At 38.3% G+C, this 19,122-nt stretch overlaps 1 protein-coding gene across 1 annotated transcript in view; it reads right to left on the reverse strand.

The window, feature by feature from the left end:
* Positions 1 to 8,858, reverse strand: part of LOC109431460 (uncharacterized) — a gene marked incomplete at its 3' end in the record, with an annotated part of 50,780 nt that extends 41,922 nt beyond the window's left edge. Inside the window, 1 exon segment of the mRNA XM_062844082.1 lies at positions 6,496 to 8,858. Within this exon segment, the coding sequence (XP_062700066.1) occupies positions 6,496 to 6,586 (91 nt within the window).
* Positions 8,859 to 19,122: the final 10,264 nt, after the last annotated feature.

Here is a 19,122-nt window from a genome sequence, read left to right on the forward strand (position 1 = left end):
GCATCAAACATAAAAAAAAGATAAACAAATCATCTTTGAAAGTTTTATTATGAGCACACGTCTATGAATTTACACTTAAATTTCAAAAAATAAACACAAAGCACAAAAAGTAAGTTTTGAACAACAGAGTAATTATTATTTTATTCCTCTTCACTTGTATTAGGCTGAAAAAGAGAAGATCCGATGCGCTGGTTCAGTTTTTATGAAATTTGTGAGCTCAAAATCGGGAATAGCTGCACAAGTTGACCGTTGGGCCGGCCATTTTGGAGCTAACAAGCACATAGTTCACACTCTGCCTCAAAACTTCGCCAATAACAATATGGTACTGAAACATTGCTTGGAAAAGTTGTGACCATTCGAAGGTAGATGGTTAAAACCATGCTAAACATACCTAACAAACAAAAGAACAAAACAATGAAATAAAAATAAAAATTATTAACAAATTCTACTGAGTTAAATTGCTGCATCAAACGTAAAACAACAAAAAAAATACAAAAAATGTATTTTAACATGATTCAACATGACGATTCATTCTACGAACTATTTTCAAATATATACATTGTTTTATAATTTTTTTTTATTCATATACTTCTAGCGAAAATGTTGGCGGAAAATCTGAGAATATTCTGGAGTAATTTATGCAAAAAAATATGCAGAAATGCAACCAATTCTAGTGATTTCCTGATGAAAATTATCAGAAAACTTTATGATAGTTTTATTAAAACTTAAAATGTTATCGTTTGAATCAAGTTCTGATATGATTGTGCAATGTTGAAACACCCAAAAAAAAAGTTTCTAAAAGGAAGACGGAGCATTTAATCCTTTGGAGACGGCATTTTCATCAACAAGTTTATCGTTTTCAGTCGAGTAAAAAAATAAAAAAAGTTCAAAACAAACAATGTTAGACAGAATTTTCAATAGATATTTAACAGATCTTTAAAAGATATCCTTGAAGAAATAAACAAGAATACCACTCGGAACCTTTTCCACTCTCATTTCTGAAAGCTTTGCTGACAGAATTTCTCGTAACCTTTCTCAAAAAATTTCGAAGTTGATTCCCATATAAACTGCAATTATTTTTTTTTAACGAACCAGCCTTTTCCAGGAATCCGAGAACAGAACTGTTAAATTAAAACAGAACTTCCGAAGCAAATTTCTACAGAAAATCTTACTGAGAATAAAAAGCCATTTCAGTAAACTTTTATCAAAATTTAATAGTTCATCATTTGAATCAAGTTCTGATGTGATTGTGTATTGCTGAAACATACATAAACAGTTTCTGAAAGGAATCGGGGCATTTTTAATGAAAAATCTGGTAGAAATTCTGAAAAAAATCGTTTGGCAGAATTTCATGGAAAATTTTAAAAAAATAAAAATATGAGGAGTAATTTCTAAAAATAACACCTTTTTATTTTTTCCCAGATTTCATTTTTTTTTGTTTTTAGATTAAATTACAATTACTAATTAAGCGTCTCAGGCATCAGTAGGTCGGCTCCAGAGGCACGTTCTCGTCCATTCGGGAGATTTGTGTCGTCAAATCACGAGACAAAAAAAAAACTCCCTGAGTTTTCCCGGTTTTTCCAAGGGGAAATTTTGAAAGTTATTAATTCAAAAGTTAGTCAATTTATTTTTAAAATTTCTTGACTTCTCAAAAACTGTACAGCAATGTCCTCACAACTTAAGAAAAAATGCGCAAGGGATCATCACGAGATACCACTAAATTCCTGAATTCTTCTAAGAACTTTTGAGGTCTGTCGAATGTTACACAAAAATTGGTAAGGAATTTACTAGATTTTTCACATAGTTTTTTTTTTTGGTTTGTTGGGTAGGAAATTGCATTGAAAAGCTTTTCTACAAACATTCTAAAGAAATAAGAAAAAGAAATTCAGTTTAATCAGTTATTCCACAGACCATATATGACCATTGTATTTTGAAACTGGACTTTGATGTCTGCTCTCTGTACAAGGTAGTGTAGCAATGTTGAGATTTAGCAATTCAACCCACGATTCTTCCTCGAATTCCTTCCAGAACTAACTTCTGCTTGGATTACTACCGCAATTCCTCCTTTTAATTCTTTCCCAGTTTCTAACAGAATTCTTCCCGCCGGCTCGACCTTTAAATTATCAAAGTTTTTTCTCCAGTTTTTCCAAATATATCCTGAGGTTTTTACGTATTTGTTTCCCCCAATAGTTCCTGTTGGGATTCCTGGAATTTCTACCATAGTTCCACCCAGGATTTCAGCAGGAGTTTAACACAATGGTTCTGCAAGAGCATGTATGCCTTCTATAGTTTCGGAATATCTTCTATAGTTTCTCGTTGGATTCCTCCGGAAATACTGCAAACACTTTTCCAAAGTTCTTCCAGGAATTTGTCTTAGTGGTTTAGGGATAGTTTTCCCAAAAGTTTCTCCCGGGATTTCTGCAGAGTTTTTCCCAAAATTTCACCGAGATACCTTCAGATATTTCTCCGGAAAATGTGACAAGAAATCTCATAATTTCTGATATGGATTCCAGGAAGATCTCTTGGAAAAATTGCGAGAAAATCAGAAAAAAAATCTCGTGTGGATCACTGCAAGAAATCCGGAAAACAACTACGAGGAAAAGGCTGAAAAAAGCTGCAAAGATCTCAAAAGACACTGTGAAAAAAAATATAAGGGTAAATTCAGAAAAAAAAACTATGAGAGAAATCGCAGGACCAACATCGAAAGCAATCTTCTGAGGGAAGTCCCGGGAGAAACTCCAAAAGAAATTTCGGGTGAAACTTTAAAAGAAATCTCGCGAGAACCTTTAGGAAATATCCCAGTTCAAACTTCTGTAGATCTTCAAGAAGAAACATTGAAAAGCAATTGGAAATTTCTTGAAGAAATTCCTGAAGAAAATGGGTGAAAAACTTCATAAACCCCTTTGAGGAGTACTTATAAAAAACTTAGGAATAACTACTGTAGCAACGCCGGTAGAAATCCCAGAAAGATTTCCTAGAGTAGTCCCAAGAGGAACACTGGAGGGAATCGCTGCTTCAAGAGGAATCCCTAGAGAAACTCTAACAGATATTCTGCGACAACTTATGCGATATATCCTGAAAGGAACTCTTGTGGAGATCTCGGAATAAATCCTGGCAAAAACACCTGGCTACTGGGAGCAATACCGTAAAAAACTCTGGAAGAAGTTCTCTAAGAGTTCCAGGAGAAATCAATCGGAATCTAGGAATCCTGCAAAACTCTCAAGCAGAAATCCCAAAAACAAATGTGCGAATATTGGAAAAATGCTGGAAGGAGTCCGGAGAATCTTCGGGAGGAGTTTAAAAAATACCAAGAAAAATATCGTGAAAAAATACGGAAGGAATCTTATGGGAAATCCTGGGAGGTATTCCAAGAGATATTTCCAAAGAAATTCCAGAAAGAAAATCTGGTAGAACTTACCTGGTACAAATTCTTGTAGCCGATTTTCTAGATGGATACATTAACACTAGATAATCGAATACTCTACTTCTGAGTAGATCTACAAGTAGTAAAGTTTACCTTTTTTTATTCATGCGACCCAATGTTTATTAAATTTCCTTGAGTATTCACAATATTCCCTGATTATTCTCAGGATGTGCCCTGTTAAATACAATTCCGCAAGGATTCCTGGTTTCTCAGGTTTTTTTTTCAGGTAGTAGACACCCTGCTAAAGCAACTTCTGGCAGAAACCCACGATGAAGTTGTTACTTAATTTCCGAAAGAAAACTGTGAGATATTTCAGAGAAATCGATAAATTCTTGGGAAAATTAAAATTGAAGTTTCAGGCGACACTCTTGGCGTTTCTATATAGATTGTTCTGTGAAACATTAAATACTTCAATGATTTCTACAGGCATTCTACAGTCAATCAGAAATTCATCAGAGAAATCGCCTTTCTTCAATTCCATTTAAGAAGTTCTCGGTAAATTTTACCATATTTTTTTTATTTATTTTTTCTTAAGAACTGTGTCAGACATTTGCTCAGGTATACGCACACCAAAATATATTCATCTGTTAGTTGAATTGCATGTGCCTTTCACGCTAAGGACCTGGAATCGAATGCTTTTCCCGAGACACCCTGACTAAATAGGGAAAAATCTGTGGCATACTGATGTGACGAAAATCTTCCCAGATGAACTAGCCAAGTACGAACAATCTTGTTTAAACAGCAAAAAAACTAGCAAAAACAAAATAAAAATTAAACATATATTCCAATTTTCAAGTAGTACAAACTCTGTCTTAATTGGAACAATATTGCGGATCTCTACAGTGACGACAAGCTACTGTGATAAACTAGCCTGGAGCCTTAAATCTTGTTAATATAGTTATAAAAATAAAATAAAAACATTTTCTCCAATGAAATACGACATCAATTTTTCTTTCAGATATCGTGTCTTAATTGAAACAACATTGTGGCTGTCTGAATTGATATCAAAAATCTCTGAAATGAATTGGTCAAGATCCTGAAATATCGTTTACCTACACATTGGAAAAAAATAATAAAAAAATCAAAAAAAAATATTCTTCAGTGAAGTACCTCATCATTTCTAATTCTAGGATTTTTTTTCAGACTATCTCGCCAAAGAGTCACGTAATAAAGGCAAAACAAAAAATGTATTCCAATGAATGATTTAATTTAAATCTCCAAAAAATAAAAAAAAAATAAAATAAAAATTCACAAATAAAAAAAAAGTCCACAAATTCCACAAGCATGCAAGAAAGAAAAACTTTCTCCGATCGTGTTGAGTGAGACCCATTATTATGTGTATAAAATCATCACAGATAACCAAATTAGTCATTTTGTGCCTGTGGTCTGTGGAAATCAATGCATGGACACAAAGAAAACGTCTCGTCTCACATTTGCACATTTTTCCCATTGCTTAATTGGCGATTTTCTCATTCTCACTTTCATTTGCCAAGAAATGCAAGCCCATTATTATGGGAGAAAAGTGAACTGGCCTTGGCCTGCTGTCGTGGAAGGAAAGGAAAGACATTCCGGTTCCACAGTGTTGGTGTGGTAATAGATGCCGATGCAGATAATTTAAATTCAAATTTACGGTGAAAGAGGTTTTTGAAATACAGTCAATTCTCCGTGATCTGTTATTGGAGGGTTGATTGAGCTGGAGAAGTTTTTTTTATTTAAAATTTAGTATGAAGACACCAATCACAAAGGACTGGTCGCTTTAATGCGTGTAACACATCTCCAATGTGCTGCAAGCAGTAATAATGACGCGAAAGAAAAAAAATATGGATGTGGCCGAATCGATATTTTTCAAGGATTCTGTAAAAGGTTGCGTATGTGCAGACTAGATTAGACTAGACTTTTTAAGCATTGTAGGTACTTGTTACGAAACATTCTTATTCAATTCTACTTTCAACATTTACGGAAATGCTGAAAATAAAATTAATTGACCCCGTTCCATTGAAGATAAAGAGTCGAACATTCGTCATCGGACACTCGAAATAATTGTTTCTCAACAGCAAATGGGAAAATTTCGATCATCTTCTTTTGCTAAGTGAAGTATTTTCCCCTTTTACTGCCGTAATTGTTGTTGAAATGCGATTATCGACTTCTACTGCGAAACGATTCTCACGCTTCTCATCAAGTTGCTATGGAAACCACACCACCACACAAAGCCTACTGCTACTACTGCTGGGTGAAAGAAGTAGCACACAAACAAGTGTTGGACTCGCTGGGGTGAAATGATACACCACAATCAATAGCTCTTTTATCATCAAATATTTTTATATTTATTGATGGCAGTTTCCTATCTTCCTAATCACTAAAACTTGGACATTTTCGCTCAAAAAAAAAAACATAAAAACAATATAAAACACGTTTTAGCATATTTGAAGAACCGAATGGATCAGGATCAATGTTTGTACTGGAATTATGATTGCAGTAACCCAGGTCGAAAATCAGAACCTTACAAATGCGCACTAATTCCATTTGAGGAGCAGAAACCGTCGGACGCAAGTTGTTAAAAAAACGAAAAAAAAAACGCATCTCATCAAAAATTTCTCAAAAGAACATATCTTCGCTTCAACGACACGATTTGATTCACAATTTTCAGTAATTGGAAGAAAGCATATTGAAGTTTTATGTGCCGGCAACTAGAATAAACATGTTCATGCCTTTCATAGCAAAAATCGAGTCATTCCTTAGGAGGCGCATAGTACCCCAATCTCTCCTCCACTTGCCCCTCTCAACATCAGGGCTTCACTGCAATTCGGCACCGATTCGCCAAACCTTGTTGACATAAATACTTTCCACGCTCTCACTGCAACCAACTCGGATGATGTCGTCGTCGGTAGGTCGCTTAGTCGCCACCGGCGGCGACTCCTCAACCAACACCCGCGCTATTTCGAAAGTTGTTGTTTTTATTTTTTCGTGCCTCGCTACGGCAACGACCGACCAACCGACCCCATTACGTCAGCGCGTGTGTTCGAAACACAGCACCGTAGTAGTAGTGCGAATGGTTGTGATGATGGACTTACCCTTTTCTCGCATCCGAATCCGAACGAACAGAACGTAGCCAAACACGGCGACGACCACGGCGGCCGCCAAAAACACCAGTTCCAGGGACATTTTCGCGCTTCGGTTTCTCGATACGGGGGTTTCACTGTGCTATCAACCGAGTGCCAACACTTTTCACATTTGAAAACAACCGTATTTCACCGCTTGAAGTTCACTTTCACACCGAGGCTTTTGATTTCTTAAGGCTTTGTACACAGTCAGCCCGTGTTACTTCTTCGGTTAGCTAAGCCACTACTGTGTAGTCTCTGGAGATGATGATGCTCTTCTTCGATTATATCATCACTCACCGACGGCAGTACACTCTTCCGTATCTTCTTCCCCGCAAAAGTGAAGAGCTTTTGTTAGGATTCACACACTGTCCACACTCCGCGATGGTAGCTTGTTGTTAGCTATTGTATTGGCGGAGAGAAATTCCGCTTTGTTGTTGGCGCGTCGACACACTTTCACGCGACGCTGATGGGTTTCACTTTCTTTCGGGAGGCCCAAGTGTCCCCCCGTCGAAACTGTCGTAGCGCTCTCAGCTCGGTTCGACAGACACGACAGAACGCCCGCCCGCTCACACAAGTTGCAACTCACGACGACCGTCAACCACGTGGTTCTTGTGGCCCGTTCTGTATTCTTCAATGCTTGTGAAATAACTAAAGAGATTCTCCGTGGGCAAAGCTCTCGTTCGTGGTAGCTGCTGTAGTCTTGAATGTCTTGGTGATTGTGTATCTTCTGCGTCTTTCGTTCTCTCTGGACCACTCTCCCGTCCCTTCGCTGTTCAGAGATGCGAAGCAGAAGAGAGGGAACGTGCAACGGCAAAACGGAGATGATGTTCTGTTAGGTGGATATCCCCGTGAAATTTCATTCACTAAACATGCAATCAAGCTCGATACGTGGTCTGCCCTGATTCGGTCGGTCCAGGGAATTGGGAGTTTGCGCAGTTCCAGCCTTTTATTATATCTTCTTCCTTCATACACTCAGTCTCGGTTCCAAGTTCGGTCAGATATCTTAGCGTTTCCTTTGTTCGTCGAACGATTTGCAATGATGATGCTTAAATTTATTTTGTAGAATACTAGTTTGTCGACAGGTTTTGGCTAATCTATTCCTTGATATTCGCTTTGATCGCAGGCCGATGTTTGCCATCGCTTCTTGCCTGTCTGTCGAATTGTGAATTCAGTGCAACTATTTCAGCGAGGGTTGGCTAACCGTTGCGGAAATGATTCCACTTTCTACTTTCATGTGCCCACACCACTCTGAATCGAATCCAAATGCAAATGTCGTGAATTTACACTGCATCCACAGATTGCAGCTACGAACACTCTGCAGCTACAATCGCACCAAGCGTAATTTTAGCTCAGCTTTAATCCACTCACTCTCCGTCGTCTTCTAGTTTCATGCACCGTTCACCACCGCGTATAAAAATCGATTGATTACTTTTTATTCCACTTTTCCTCCTTACTGGTTACGCGAACAACACTCAGAAGAGGAAAATCTATATTTAACTACATAGACTCTTCATTTTCTCGCTGCTTGAACAGTTTTTCGACCTTTCTCCAGCTTGAGCACTCTTTTTATATCCTCATGGAGAAGCTCCGTGACAAAATGAAAACCGAACTCAGCAAGCCATGCGGTCTCCACGTCCAGCGGCTTATTCACCCTGGAAATTAGACGCCGCTTGCTTCAATTGGATTCCGTAGCCGCCACTTCCTCTCGGGCCGCTACGAGCCGCAAGCCGCAAACCGAAAAAGAATCTAAATCGCACTTAACCGTAAAGGCGGAAGAAATATACCGCGAAAATGAGAAAAAAAAAACCGCGCGCTTCTGGTACTAAAACGAGTGGGTGTGACGACCGACTGCGGTAGTAGAAGGGGGATAAACCGAATGACATCAACGAATAAGCAGGCACTTCTGCCCTCGACGAATGCTGCTGACAGACTGAGCACATGCATTGCGCAAAGCAACGTCCATATACACCATTCGCTCGGTTGAATCTCACGGCGAGTCGAACCCGCTCGCGGTGAGCGCCACGGAACCCTACAAATGCTCCGTTTCCACGGCTAATAACGGTACCAAAAGCGGCGGGAGCGAATCTCCCCAACCGCGCGAGAGAATCCCAAGAAAAAAACTCTCCCAACATAAATTGAGATCCTTTCAGAAGGTGCATCCACACCGCGTGTGCGTGACTCGTGAGCGGAAAACCACATGGTCTGTGTTGCTGCTGCTGCTGCATAAGCGGTGGAGCTCCCCGTTCTCGCGCGCGCGTCAGCACCAACAGCTAGATTTACTACCCACGTATGCTCCCCATCATACACACCTACAATACTAATTATTACGTCGGCCGTTGGCGACCGTCGCGTCGGCGACGACGACGATGACCGGGGGAGCCGTTGCTCGTCGTCGGCTTCATTATTGGGATAGGCTTGTGGGAAATCCTCTTACGGGCGCCGTGCGGTGCATTGAATTTCTTGGGACGTCGATTTGCACCTACTCCTTAGAACAGGCCATCAGGTGGGAACGGAGTTCCAGAACAGGTTACGATATTATCGCGTAGCCGTTTGCATCCCAAATGGGAAAACCCGAATATTTTGGAATATCGAATGTGGTGCTTTATCAATCTGAGCCGGTTATGTGGGGCTGGTTTTTTGTGGGTTATATGTTGTTTTGATACAGAACGATGACGCACAAGTGGGACAGGCAGCCACAATCAGGGTGATGAAGCAGTTACCGAAGAGGCGAGGTCAGGGTATTTCTATAAAAAAAAGTTGACTACTACGCATGAGAGAAACTTCTAGTGATATTAAATGTCAACGATCGATCGTGAATGCTTTCGGTTAGTTCGACTACAGAATTTAATTCAGCGCCTTTGATAAAGCAAACCAGTGCTGCCAGTTCTATTGAGTGGTCTGGATACCTGAAATTTATACACCAAGCGAACTTGTCGGTGGAGTGAATATGCTCATTGTGATGAGTTCACGACGCCACAAATTAAGCAAGGCCATTGAAATCGTCTTTAGCCACTATAGCCTCCAACGAATGTCGGGCATATAATTTGAGGTCAGGACGCATGGTGGACCGAATCCAGCTCTACCTTTACTGACTCAAAAAACACCACAGTACCCAGGGTAGTGCATGACTTTTTTATTGATCCGTGGTATTCTGATGAATCTAAGACCCACGAGTCTGTAGGAATCACAGTTGCCGGATAATTTATCCCGACCTTTCAGAATTCTACTCTATTTTTATCCGCAGAGACTGTAGCTCTATTTGTTGCCACTTCACATCCCTCCAAAAAGCCAGGATCAGATGTGACAAAATGGAGAAATAACACAATTCGCGAGGCTTGGGCACAAAAGTGGCATTGCGGAAGAGACGTCTTCATGCGTAAAATAAAGCAAACGTTGGTAGATGGATCGATACATGGCACTTGAAGGACCAATGGACTCCTTTACGACTTTGAAAATTTTCTACATGGTGTCAACTTAGTGAATAAATAGCCGAGCTGCTCAATTGTAATGTTTTTAATCAGAATACAACATCTCAGATTAATAAAATTTTCTAAGGAACACCTGATTAGTACTGATTGCAAATGTGAAACATGATCAAATCTACCCAAATTACATATCTCACGCAAGAATTGAGAACGACTTTCAGTTTACTAAGTGTACTCGAAGATGCTTGCATCAACAAGAAATCACAATTAATAAGGAAAGATAAAATTAAGCTTTTGAATAGCTTTAGCTTTATGTTTGTAATTGGTTTTACAAGCTTAGATGGACAGGAGTTCTTCTTCTGAAAGTATTACTGGGGTGATCAATCCACCACTAATGAGATAAAACAATATTATTTAGCATTGTGAAGATAGTGTACTGATGTCTTTATGAAAGTCGTAGGAAGGATCAATATAAGAAAATTTACCTATTTTAAAACATATAGGTCATTTCCTGTAAACGACCCCTAAACATCAGTTTTTTTTTCATTTTTCAAGAATTTTCAAACGTTCTGCAAAATTAATGTATATGTTAAAATACATGTTTTATTTAAAGACGACAAAGTTGTATCTTCAATATTTTTTCAGCTTATATGAAAATTTCAGTTATGAACTAACATAGTTTAGGGTAGTGGACGTATTTTGGCCCACCTTGGTAATTTTATTAATTTTATCATATAATCTCTACAAAATCTAAGCAAATTATTATTGAAATCTTGGAAAATTATTATTCGAACTTCCAATAAAAATTTGCCAAGATTTTGTAAAGATTATACATATGATAAACTTAATGAAATTGCCAAGGTGAGCTGAAATACCTGCCCCGAGCCAAAATACGTCCACTGCCCTATATCTCAATTTTGAAGTCAAGGACGCTGTATGTAAAATGGTGCCAGTATGAGTTGCAACAAAATAAACACATATTGAAAACTTCTTTCATAATAAATTGAAGAATCTTTCCACATTTTGCTTCTGTAATTGTAACATTTACAGAGGCAAAATGTGGCAAGATTCTTGTGACAAATGGCAGTTATTCAGCTTAAATAACTTAATATGCCAAAAATACACAAAATACAAAATAAACTGATATTTTCTACAACTTAGCTGAAGACATAAACACGCTATCTTCTCTTATAAAGAAAAATCTATATCACTTCTAGGTGGAATAATCACATCACTCACTTTAAATAAAAAATGGCTCTGATATATTGAACAACTTCTTCGAAGACATTTTCCCTCTGAAATCGCCTTTTCATGCCCGAAATGGTTATCCTAAAATCGTTCATGCATCTTGATAAACGCCGCCTTAGAAAGTGTTGAAGACTAGATCAAGAAGTATAGGTTCTGAAGTATCAGTATAGATCCTGAACTTGCGGAGACCAGAACAACGCGGAGGCGCACCTCAAACCAAAACAAACTGTTTGGTCTCAGATGCGTTTCATTGCATTTTTGGGCGTCTTTGGAGGTTCCAGACGGTTTTTGAAGGGCTTTACAGACTCCCCGGTGTGCTTCAGGGACGTTTCAGGGCATTTCAATGGGTTTCCGAGGCGATTCAGGCGTCTTAATAGGCTTTCAAGTGAACAACACGGAGATTCAAAGGGAGTTTTGGAGACGTGTCAAGGCGTTTCAAATGCGTTTTAGGGTGTTTGAGAGAGCTAGTCTCTCAGGTGAAATTCAATAAGACTTCAAAGGGGTTCAGAGACATGTGCGATTCAGGGAGATTCAGAGATCCTTCCTAGGGATTTTGGGGCCTCACTGGCTCTCAGCTGAGCTCTAGAGGGTGTTATATGCGTTTGAAGGTGTTCAGGAGGTTTTAAAAGGTTACCCAAGCAACCAAAAGTTCGGATACCACTTGAAGAAAGAACTCGGAAGTTTAAGTTTGGTTTAATTCCAGTTTCGTTGAACTCAAATCTCCAAAAAGTTCCTTATGTATTAGTTATGAACTTATAAGTACATGTACAAGCTTTTTACATCTCTTCAAAACGACATTAAAGTCGAAAAAAGGTTCAGAAAGAACTTATGTTGAACTTTAAAACCGAGTTCAATCAAATATTAACCGAACTCATGTTGAACTTTTTCGTGCCTTTAAAACTCAAATATAGTTCATTTCGGCATATTACAACAACTTGAAATGTTCCGTTCCGAACTTGTTTCGGACTTGTTTTGAACTTACTACTCAAAGTTCGGATAAATATTAACCGTACCAAAAGTGAACTTCATTTGAACTTCGGCGACAGCGGGGCCGGGGAGAAGTTCTCATTCAATTAAATCACTTGGAAATCGAGCGGAGCAGCCACAGCTTGTGTTAATTTCACAAGTACACTTTGTTTCACTATAATATTTCAACATACTTACTTGTAATCAACCCAAAGCACCCGTATTGTGTGGCTCAAAGGCTGCCCCCGCAGCGGAAAACTATTCTGCCCAGGATTCCGCCGGAGTTTTTTCGGCTGCGGAATAAAGTCCTCCAGCTTTGCTGGATGTTCCAACCCCGTCTCACTTGTCGCACCAGCGTGCCGGTAATCGACGCGATCGTTGTCACTGAAAACCTATAAACTTTTCAGAATGATTGGCACTGGCACTAATTTATTACTTTGCACTTGATTCAATTACGAACCAAAACAAACTGAAAATGTCAAACTATGTAAGTTCACAAGAAGTTCCACGTAAACTTCTTTCGAACCTTCGGCTTGAGGTTCAGAGAAAGTTCACACGCGAACCTGATTGAGCTCTTCTAAATGATATCAGCACATTGACTAAAATCTCGCAGTGCCTAACAACACATACATGGAGTAGTGGTTAGGCGCCGGCTTTCAACGAAGAGAACTCGAGTTCAATTCTCAGTAAGTAAAAAACAATAAACATTATTTCAAGGTATTAGTCAATTTAGATTTCACATGTACTAATGTCTCATAATAATAAATTAATTTTGAGGACTAATTTATTTTTTTTATTTTTTTCGAAGCTAATTTTTAAGCTGAATAGCGTTCCTTTCAGCGACACAAGTGTACTTTTTGTGAACTCAAGTTCGGTTAATTACTTAAAAAGTGAGCTGAATAGAATGCTATTCATCTTCCTTCGAATAGCTGATTAAGCCCAAACATGCTATGTTGCTTGGGTAGGCTCTCAGGTGAATTTCACCGAGTAAGCTTCCAGGCCAATTTCAGCATTGTTTCAAGAGGGGTTTTAGGTAGCTTCACAGTCCAACAGATGACCTTCAGGGATCAGAGGTGTTTGTTGGGACTCCAGGCAGCCTAGTGGTTAAGGTCGGATCGCCAATCTGGAAAATAAGGGACGGCCTACTGTGGAAGTTAGAGAGAGGCAAGCCAAGTTTCGATGTGAACATCGAGCTATAAAGCAGAACAAGGAGGAGAAAGAGAATAAGAAAAAAGAAGAAGAAAAAAAAGAACAAGACGAAGAAGAAGAAGAAGAGAAAGAAGAAGAATAAGGATGAGAAGAAGAAGAAGAAGAAGAAGAAGAAGGTGTTTCAGAGCGATTCAAGGCGTTGCAGATGAGCTTCACGGGGGTTTTAGGGTTTCATGGAGTTTCAAGGCGTTTCAGGAGTTTTCAGAGGAAACGTTTTTAGGGAAGTTTAACTCTAATAGGATGTTGGGGTCAATTTGCACGCTGCAGTTTGCTGGGCACGCTGCAGTTTTCTGGGTACGCCACCCGAACAGAAGGGCATACCTTACAAATACCATGCCAAGAGCAACATATGCCCTAATATCTAAAATTGCTATAGCTGCGTTATTCTATGAAATGTTATGAGAACATCACAATAACAGTTGGAGGTATTTGAGCAGAGTTTGGTATTGATATAGTATTTGTTGGATTAGCAGTGAAAATAATCGAAGAACAAGATTTGCTATTACAACATGAAGTCATCGAACAAATGAAATATTTAATAAAAAGACATGTTATTAGTTTGTTATTCAATAACCTTGGGATAACAAATACAGCACTTGAAATTCTTGGTATGCATTCATTATTAAAATAACAAGATTTGTTATTTTCTAGGTGTTATTTATACAAAATTTTGGTATTCGTTTTTGTTATTTTGCCTCTTATTACCACCTAATGAAGGGCATATCAAGGTATGGTAGTATTGAAGATAAATACCTTGATATGTTATTCTCTTGTTATTTTCTTCTGCTCGGGCATCGTGATACAAAAACCTAATATCTTAGAAGGATTAAATATTTCCAACACCTCATCAACAAAATCATATTCCGTTCAGCTAATACTGACCAAATACGACTTTTGTGTAAACACTAGATAATCTCATTAAAAAAAAATCTATAAGGCAATCATTTGGAGATGGCGCAACCATTTCTTCCATAACACTTGAATGTAACTGACAAAAACAAAACACAAAAGAAATACCTTCCAGATGGCAGTTACAACAGCAATTTGTTATATAGATTGGAGCTGTGAACAGGGCATTTTATGTTTGATGTTTACACAGGTTTTGAAGTAAAGTTTGTTCTAGATTAAACATCTCTTGTCTGTGCTTCATTTCTAAAGAACCATTTGATATGTTCAACAAAAATTCTTCAAAAATGTCCCTCTGGTCTCCTCATTTATTTTGAAGGCTCGTAAAGGATAGCAATCTCTAAGTTATCAAGTGAATCAGGTAATATGGAATGTTATAAATTTGAAATCTGGTCCCAACTTATATTAAATCTTGCGAAGAATCCGTACTGCATCCGTACTTCGTTTCGCGACTCTCCCCCAAACCATTTGCAGGCACGCTATTGTTGTTCTACAAAAATCGGGGTGACGACAGACTAAGGGGTCGCGAGAGCCAAGTTTGGGAAAAGATGCCGTACTGAATGCATAACCCTTTCGTGACGAACCAGCACAATTGTGCTGTTGAGCTGTAATAGTTTTGCATATTTGTTTCATCTTTTTAGACTTTGTTTTATGTGATGTAAACTGTTTCAATAATTCAGCCATTACTTATACTTATTTGTGTGTAAACAAACTTTTGTTTACATTTCCTGTGAAATTTACCACAACAAGGTAAACAAAAAGTGGGCAAAAACCGCATGTTCCCGATCGTCAGAACAAACACCGTTCTTTCAGTTGCAAACTTAGCAGCTACAAAGCTGTAATTTATTTAGTTTAGTTTTGTCGGATGTCAGTTTACAATTAGTAGCAAATACTTACGATTTCAGTATTTTTCGGTCACTTTTCTGGTGTGTCGGTAACCGGGAATAGCGTGGACAGTACAATCTATAGAATTCATTTTAGGTTATGATACAGACAATAACATTTTCTTTTAACTAGCAGGAAACGTACCTCAACTGATTGATATTTTCACAAACTGTGCGGTGCTGACTCTATCCAAAAAACTACGGTAATTTATCACTAAATCGAACAGAAATAAAGTCAGTATTGAATGTTATTTAATTAATTCAGAATCTTACTTCATACAACAGAAAGTTTCCTCCACTAATTTTCACTATTAAAGTTTGCCAAAACTGCTGACTAACCGTGCACAAGTGAAGTCTGAATGAATCTGTTTTTCTCTGTTCTGTCTGCCGCTGTCCGAACTGTCAGTCCACTCGGTGACAACCGCTCAGTTGCGAGGGAACGGACGGTGGTTTCACCGCCGTTTCGCGGTCAACAGTGTTGCCGGTAACACCGCAAAACATGAAAAAGTTTTATCTGTCGCATATTTTTTATTTCCGACTTATCTAGGTAGTCAAAGCTAGAAATTGAAAGATAAAGAGTAGTTCTTTCAAATGAGGTAAAATAATTGTTGCTTTTTTGGAAAATCTAAGAGTTCTGGGGAGCCACAGTTGAGCAATTTGTATGGAAATTGTACTTTTTTGCGCTCCGTCACAAAAGGGATAAGCTGGCTGAAAAAAAGTGATAGCTTTAAGAGGATGCCAGTGAACCTATAACAATTACATATACAGGGGATGGCCAAAATGTTTGGGATAGGCAACTTTTTTTCTCCCACAAAAAAAAATCAACATGCTGTAACTTTTCATAGAGTGCATCAAAAAATCTCAAATTTTGGCTGTTTGTCAACCTATTATATGTGCATCATTGGTACAAATTTGGGCTCGATTGATTAATTTTTCGCGAAGTTGGAATCGTTCTGGTAAAACACTATTATTTAGACAATTAATTTTTGAACTGTCATATCTCGGAAACCAGTAAACCGAATTGAATGAATTTTTTAACGTTAATCAACAATATATTGATACTTGTTACGACGTTATAAAATGTTATATTTTCTCAGGACGAATTAAGTTATACCGGATTGAAATTTTTACCCTTATAGAGAAAAATAAGTCAAATTTACAATACCACACAAAAATTACTAAATGTGTTCTTCCTTCAATCGAAATAAGCTCTAATATATCTGATTAGAGATAACTTGAGAACAGAAGTGGAAAATCTTTGAATATCAACACTAAAAATTAATGACATTGATGTAAAAAAATTATGTTTTTTCGAGAAAAATCCAAAAAGTGTCAATCTATGATAACTGTTTTCAACGTTTATAAAATATCTATGTTTTTATGGTTTGTGAAGCATCTACATATTGTTAGTGTACGTTCAAATTTTCATTCAATTCGGCTAACTGGTTTCCGAGTTATGACACCTCAAAAATGAGTTGTCTGAAAAATAGTGTTTTACTCGAATCGTTCTAACTTTGCGAAATATTAATCAATCGAGCCCAAATTTGTACCAATGATGCACATATAATAGGTTGATAAACAGTCAAAATTTGAGATTTTTTTATGCGCTCTGTGCAAAGTTATAGCTTGTTGAACTTTTTTGTGAGAGAAAAAAAAGTTGCCTATCCCAAACATTTTGGCCATCCCCTGTATATGTAATTGTTATAGATTGGTTTTTCATCTTGAAATCATGAGTAGTACCCTACTAACAAAAGTAGCTGTGTAAGAGCTTATAGAGCAAACGCATTCGGAAGAAAGCTCTTTTAAGCTTTTATCCAGCAAAAATGTTAGTTGGGTAGGGCACGATCGGTGAAGTACTAGATTTGTAGTAATGAGCTGAATTTTTGTAGGGTGAGAAAGTCAATTATTCGTTTCTGCAATATTTTTTTTTTCAAATAGCATGAATATTATGCTTCCTTATGCCTAATTTGATGCTGTTCCAGCCAAACTTTGGGTAATCGTGTTGTTGTTTTCTGCATTACTTGTAACTTAGACAACATATTTACTCAAAGTTTTTCTCAAACAACATTAGGCATGGAATCATAATACCCACACTTTTTGAACCATTCCATTGCAGAAACGGAAAATTTACCTTCTCACCATACAAAAGTTCAGCTCATTACTTCAATTCTAGTAATGTGTCCTATAGGAAGCAATCAGTAGAGTACTAAATTGAAAGTAGAGAGCTGGATTTTAATATGGTGAGATGATAAATTCTCCGTTTTTGGAATGAAATGGCGCATACACTGTTCTACGCAAAATTGTCCCATGTCATATGGGATTCCCATATAACATGGGACAGTTGGGCGTAGAACGGCAGTACAGCGTGGCATGATTTCTTGGCTCATTCAAGGGCTAATTTGATGTTTGAGCATTGGGTTACTGTGTAGCTCTTCAACTACAACAAACGGAGAATACAACAATACAGTGATCCAAAATTTTCTCAAACGGCATCAAATCAAGCAAGAAATCATAATACCCACGCAGTTTGCACCATGTCATTGCAAACACGGAAAATTAATCATGTCACCGTACAAAAATTCAGCTCTCTACTTTCAGTCTAGTACTCCACTGATTACTTCCTATTGTAAGAATGTGGTTACTTACCTTACCGGTCAGGCTAAGGCCGGGGTGGCCTCTGCTGTACATAGTAGCCGCCTCCATTCCACTCGGTCCATGGCTGTTTGTCTCCAGTTCCGCACTCTGCGTAGGGTCCGCAGATCGTAAGAATGTGGTGTGTACAACGAATTTCCGATTGTAAAACTAACCCTACTTGCAGAGTGAATGAATAGCAAAAATAAATTTAAAAAAAAAACATGAATAGGTAGTCGTCTTTGTTCGGGAATTTTGCTCAACGCTACCTGATTTTGAGAATAGAAGCTTATGGTTCAATATGTATCCTGTACATAACCATAAGCTAACGATATTAAGGCATATTGTAACAAGGATTCCTTCCAGGATCATTTTTATCAGGTATCAGAAGGCCGGCTCCAGAGGCACGTTATCCTCCATTTGGGACATTTGTGCCATTTGTGGACAACTTCTCACAGTAGATTGATTGCTCATAAGATTTTCCGGTGATTACGTCATTAATCATTGCATGTACTTCCGTTCCATGCACAGTTGATCCATGTTATATGGGATTCCCATATAACATGCGACAATTGGGCGTAGAACGGCAGTGTACTTCTCCAACAATAAAAAAAAACAGATGGAGACGCTTGGTTGTTCATTTCGTGTCGTAAGCTTTCCATGCTAAGTGGCATTTATCGGGCATTTTCTCTACTACACCTAACTCGATACCAATTCAGAGCATTAATTTTTTAAATGTCTGTCTTGACCAGCATATATAGAACAGTTTCCGTCTGCACTTTTAAGTCTTGTCATATGTAAGACTACATTCCCCTACCGTTCTCATCGTCAAAAATAAGAACATAAACGAAACCTCTCCACTTCTAGGTAGTTTACACAAAGCGGTCTACATCATCCGCTTAAAACGACGGCGTGACGATTACCTTCGAATGACTCAAACGGAGAATCGTTCACTTCATGGAAAAGATATTGAAATTCTCGGAACGTGAAAATGAGACATCTCGGGGTAGACCGTGTGGGCATTGAGCACGCTGCTGAGTAGCACTAACAACGACGACGAGACGTCCGATGATCACCATCGCGCACCGGTTTTAGCGGTGAATGGTGGCTCTTCTTAGCTTATAAGTATGCGCAATCAAGTGGGGAAAAAAGTCGGAATAACAGCAACAGTCTTGCAAAGAGAGACGAAGGCAACTTGCTATATGTAGTTATAGGTACCTACCTATACTCTGGGGTCGGTGATTGTTGTTTGGACAAACCGCGCCATTCGGCATCCACTTACCAGCACCGTAGTGGCTAACAACAATCGTGAATGTGCTGTATCTTCT

This window comes from Aedes albopictus, unplaced genomic scaffold (assembly GCF_035046485.1).
Source record: "Aedes albopictus strain Foshan unplaced genomic scaffold, AalbF5 HiC_scaffold_88, whole genome shotgun sequence".
NCBI classification, from domain to species: Eukaryota; Metazoa; Arthropoda; class Insecta; order Diptera; family Culicidae; genus Aedes; species Aedes albopictus.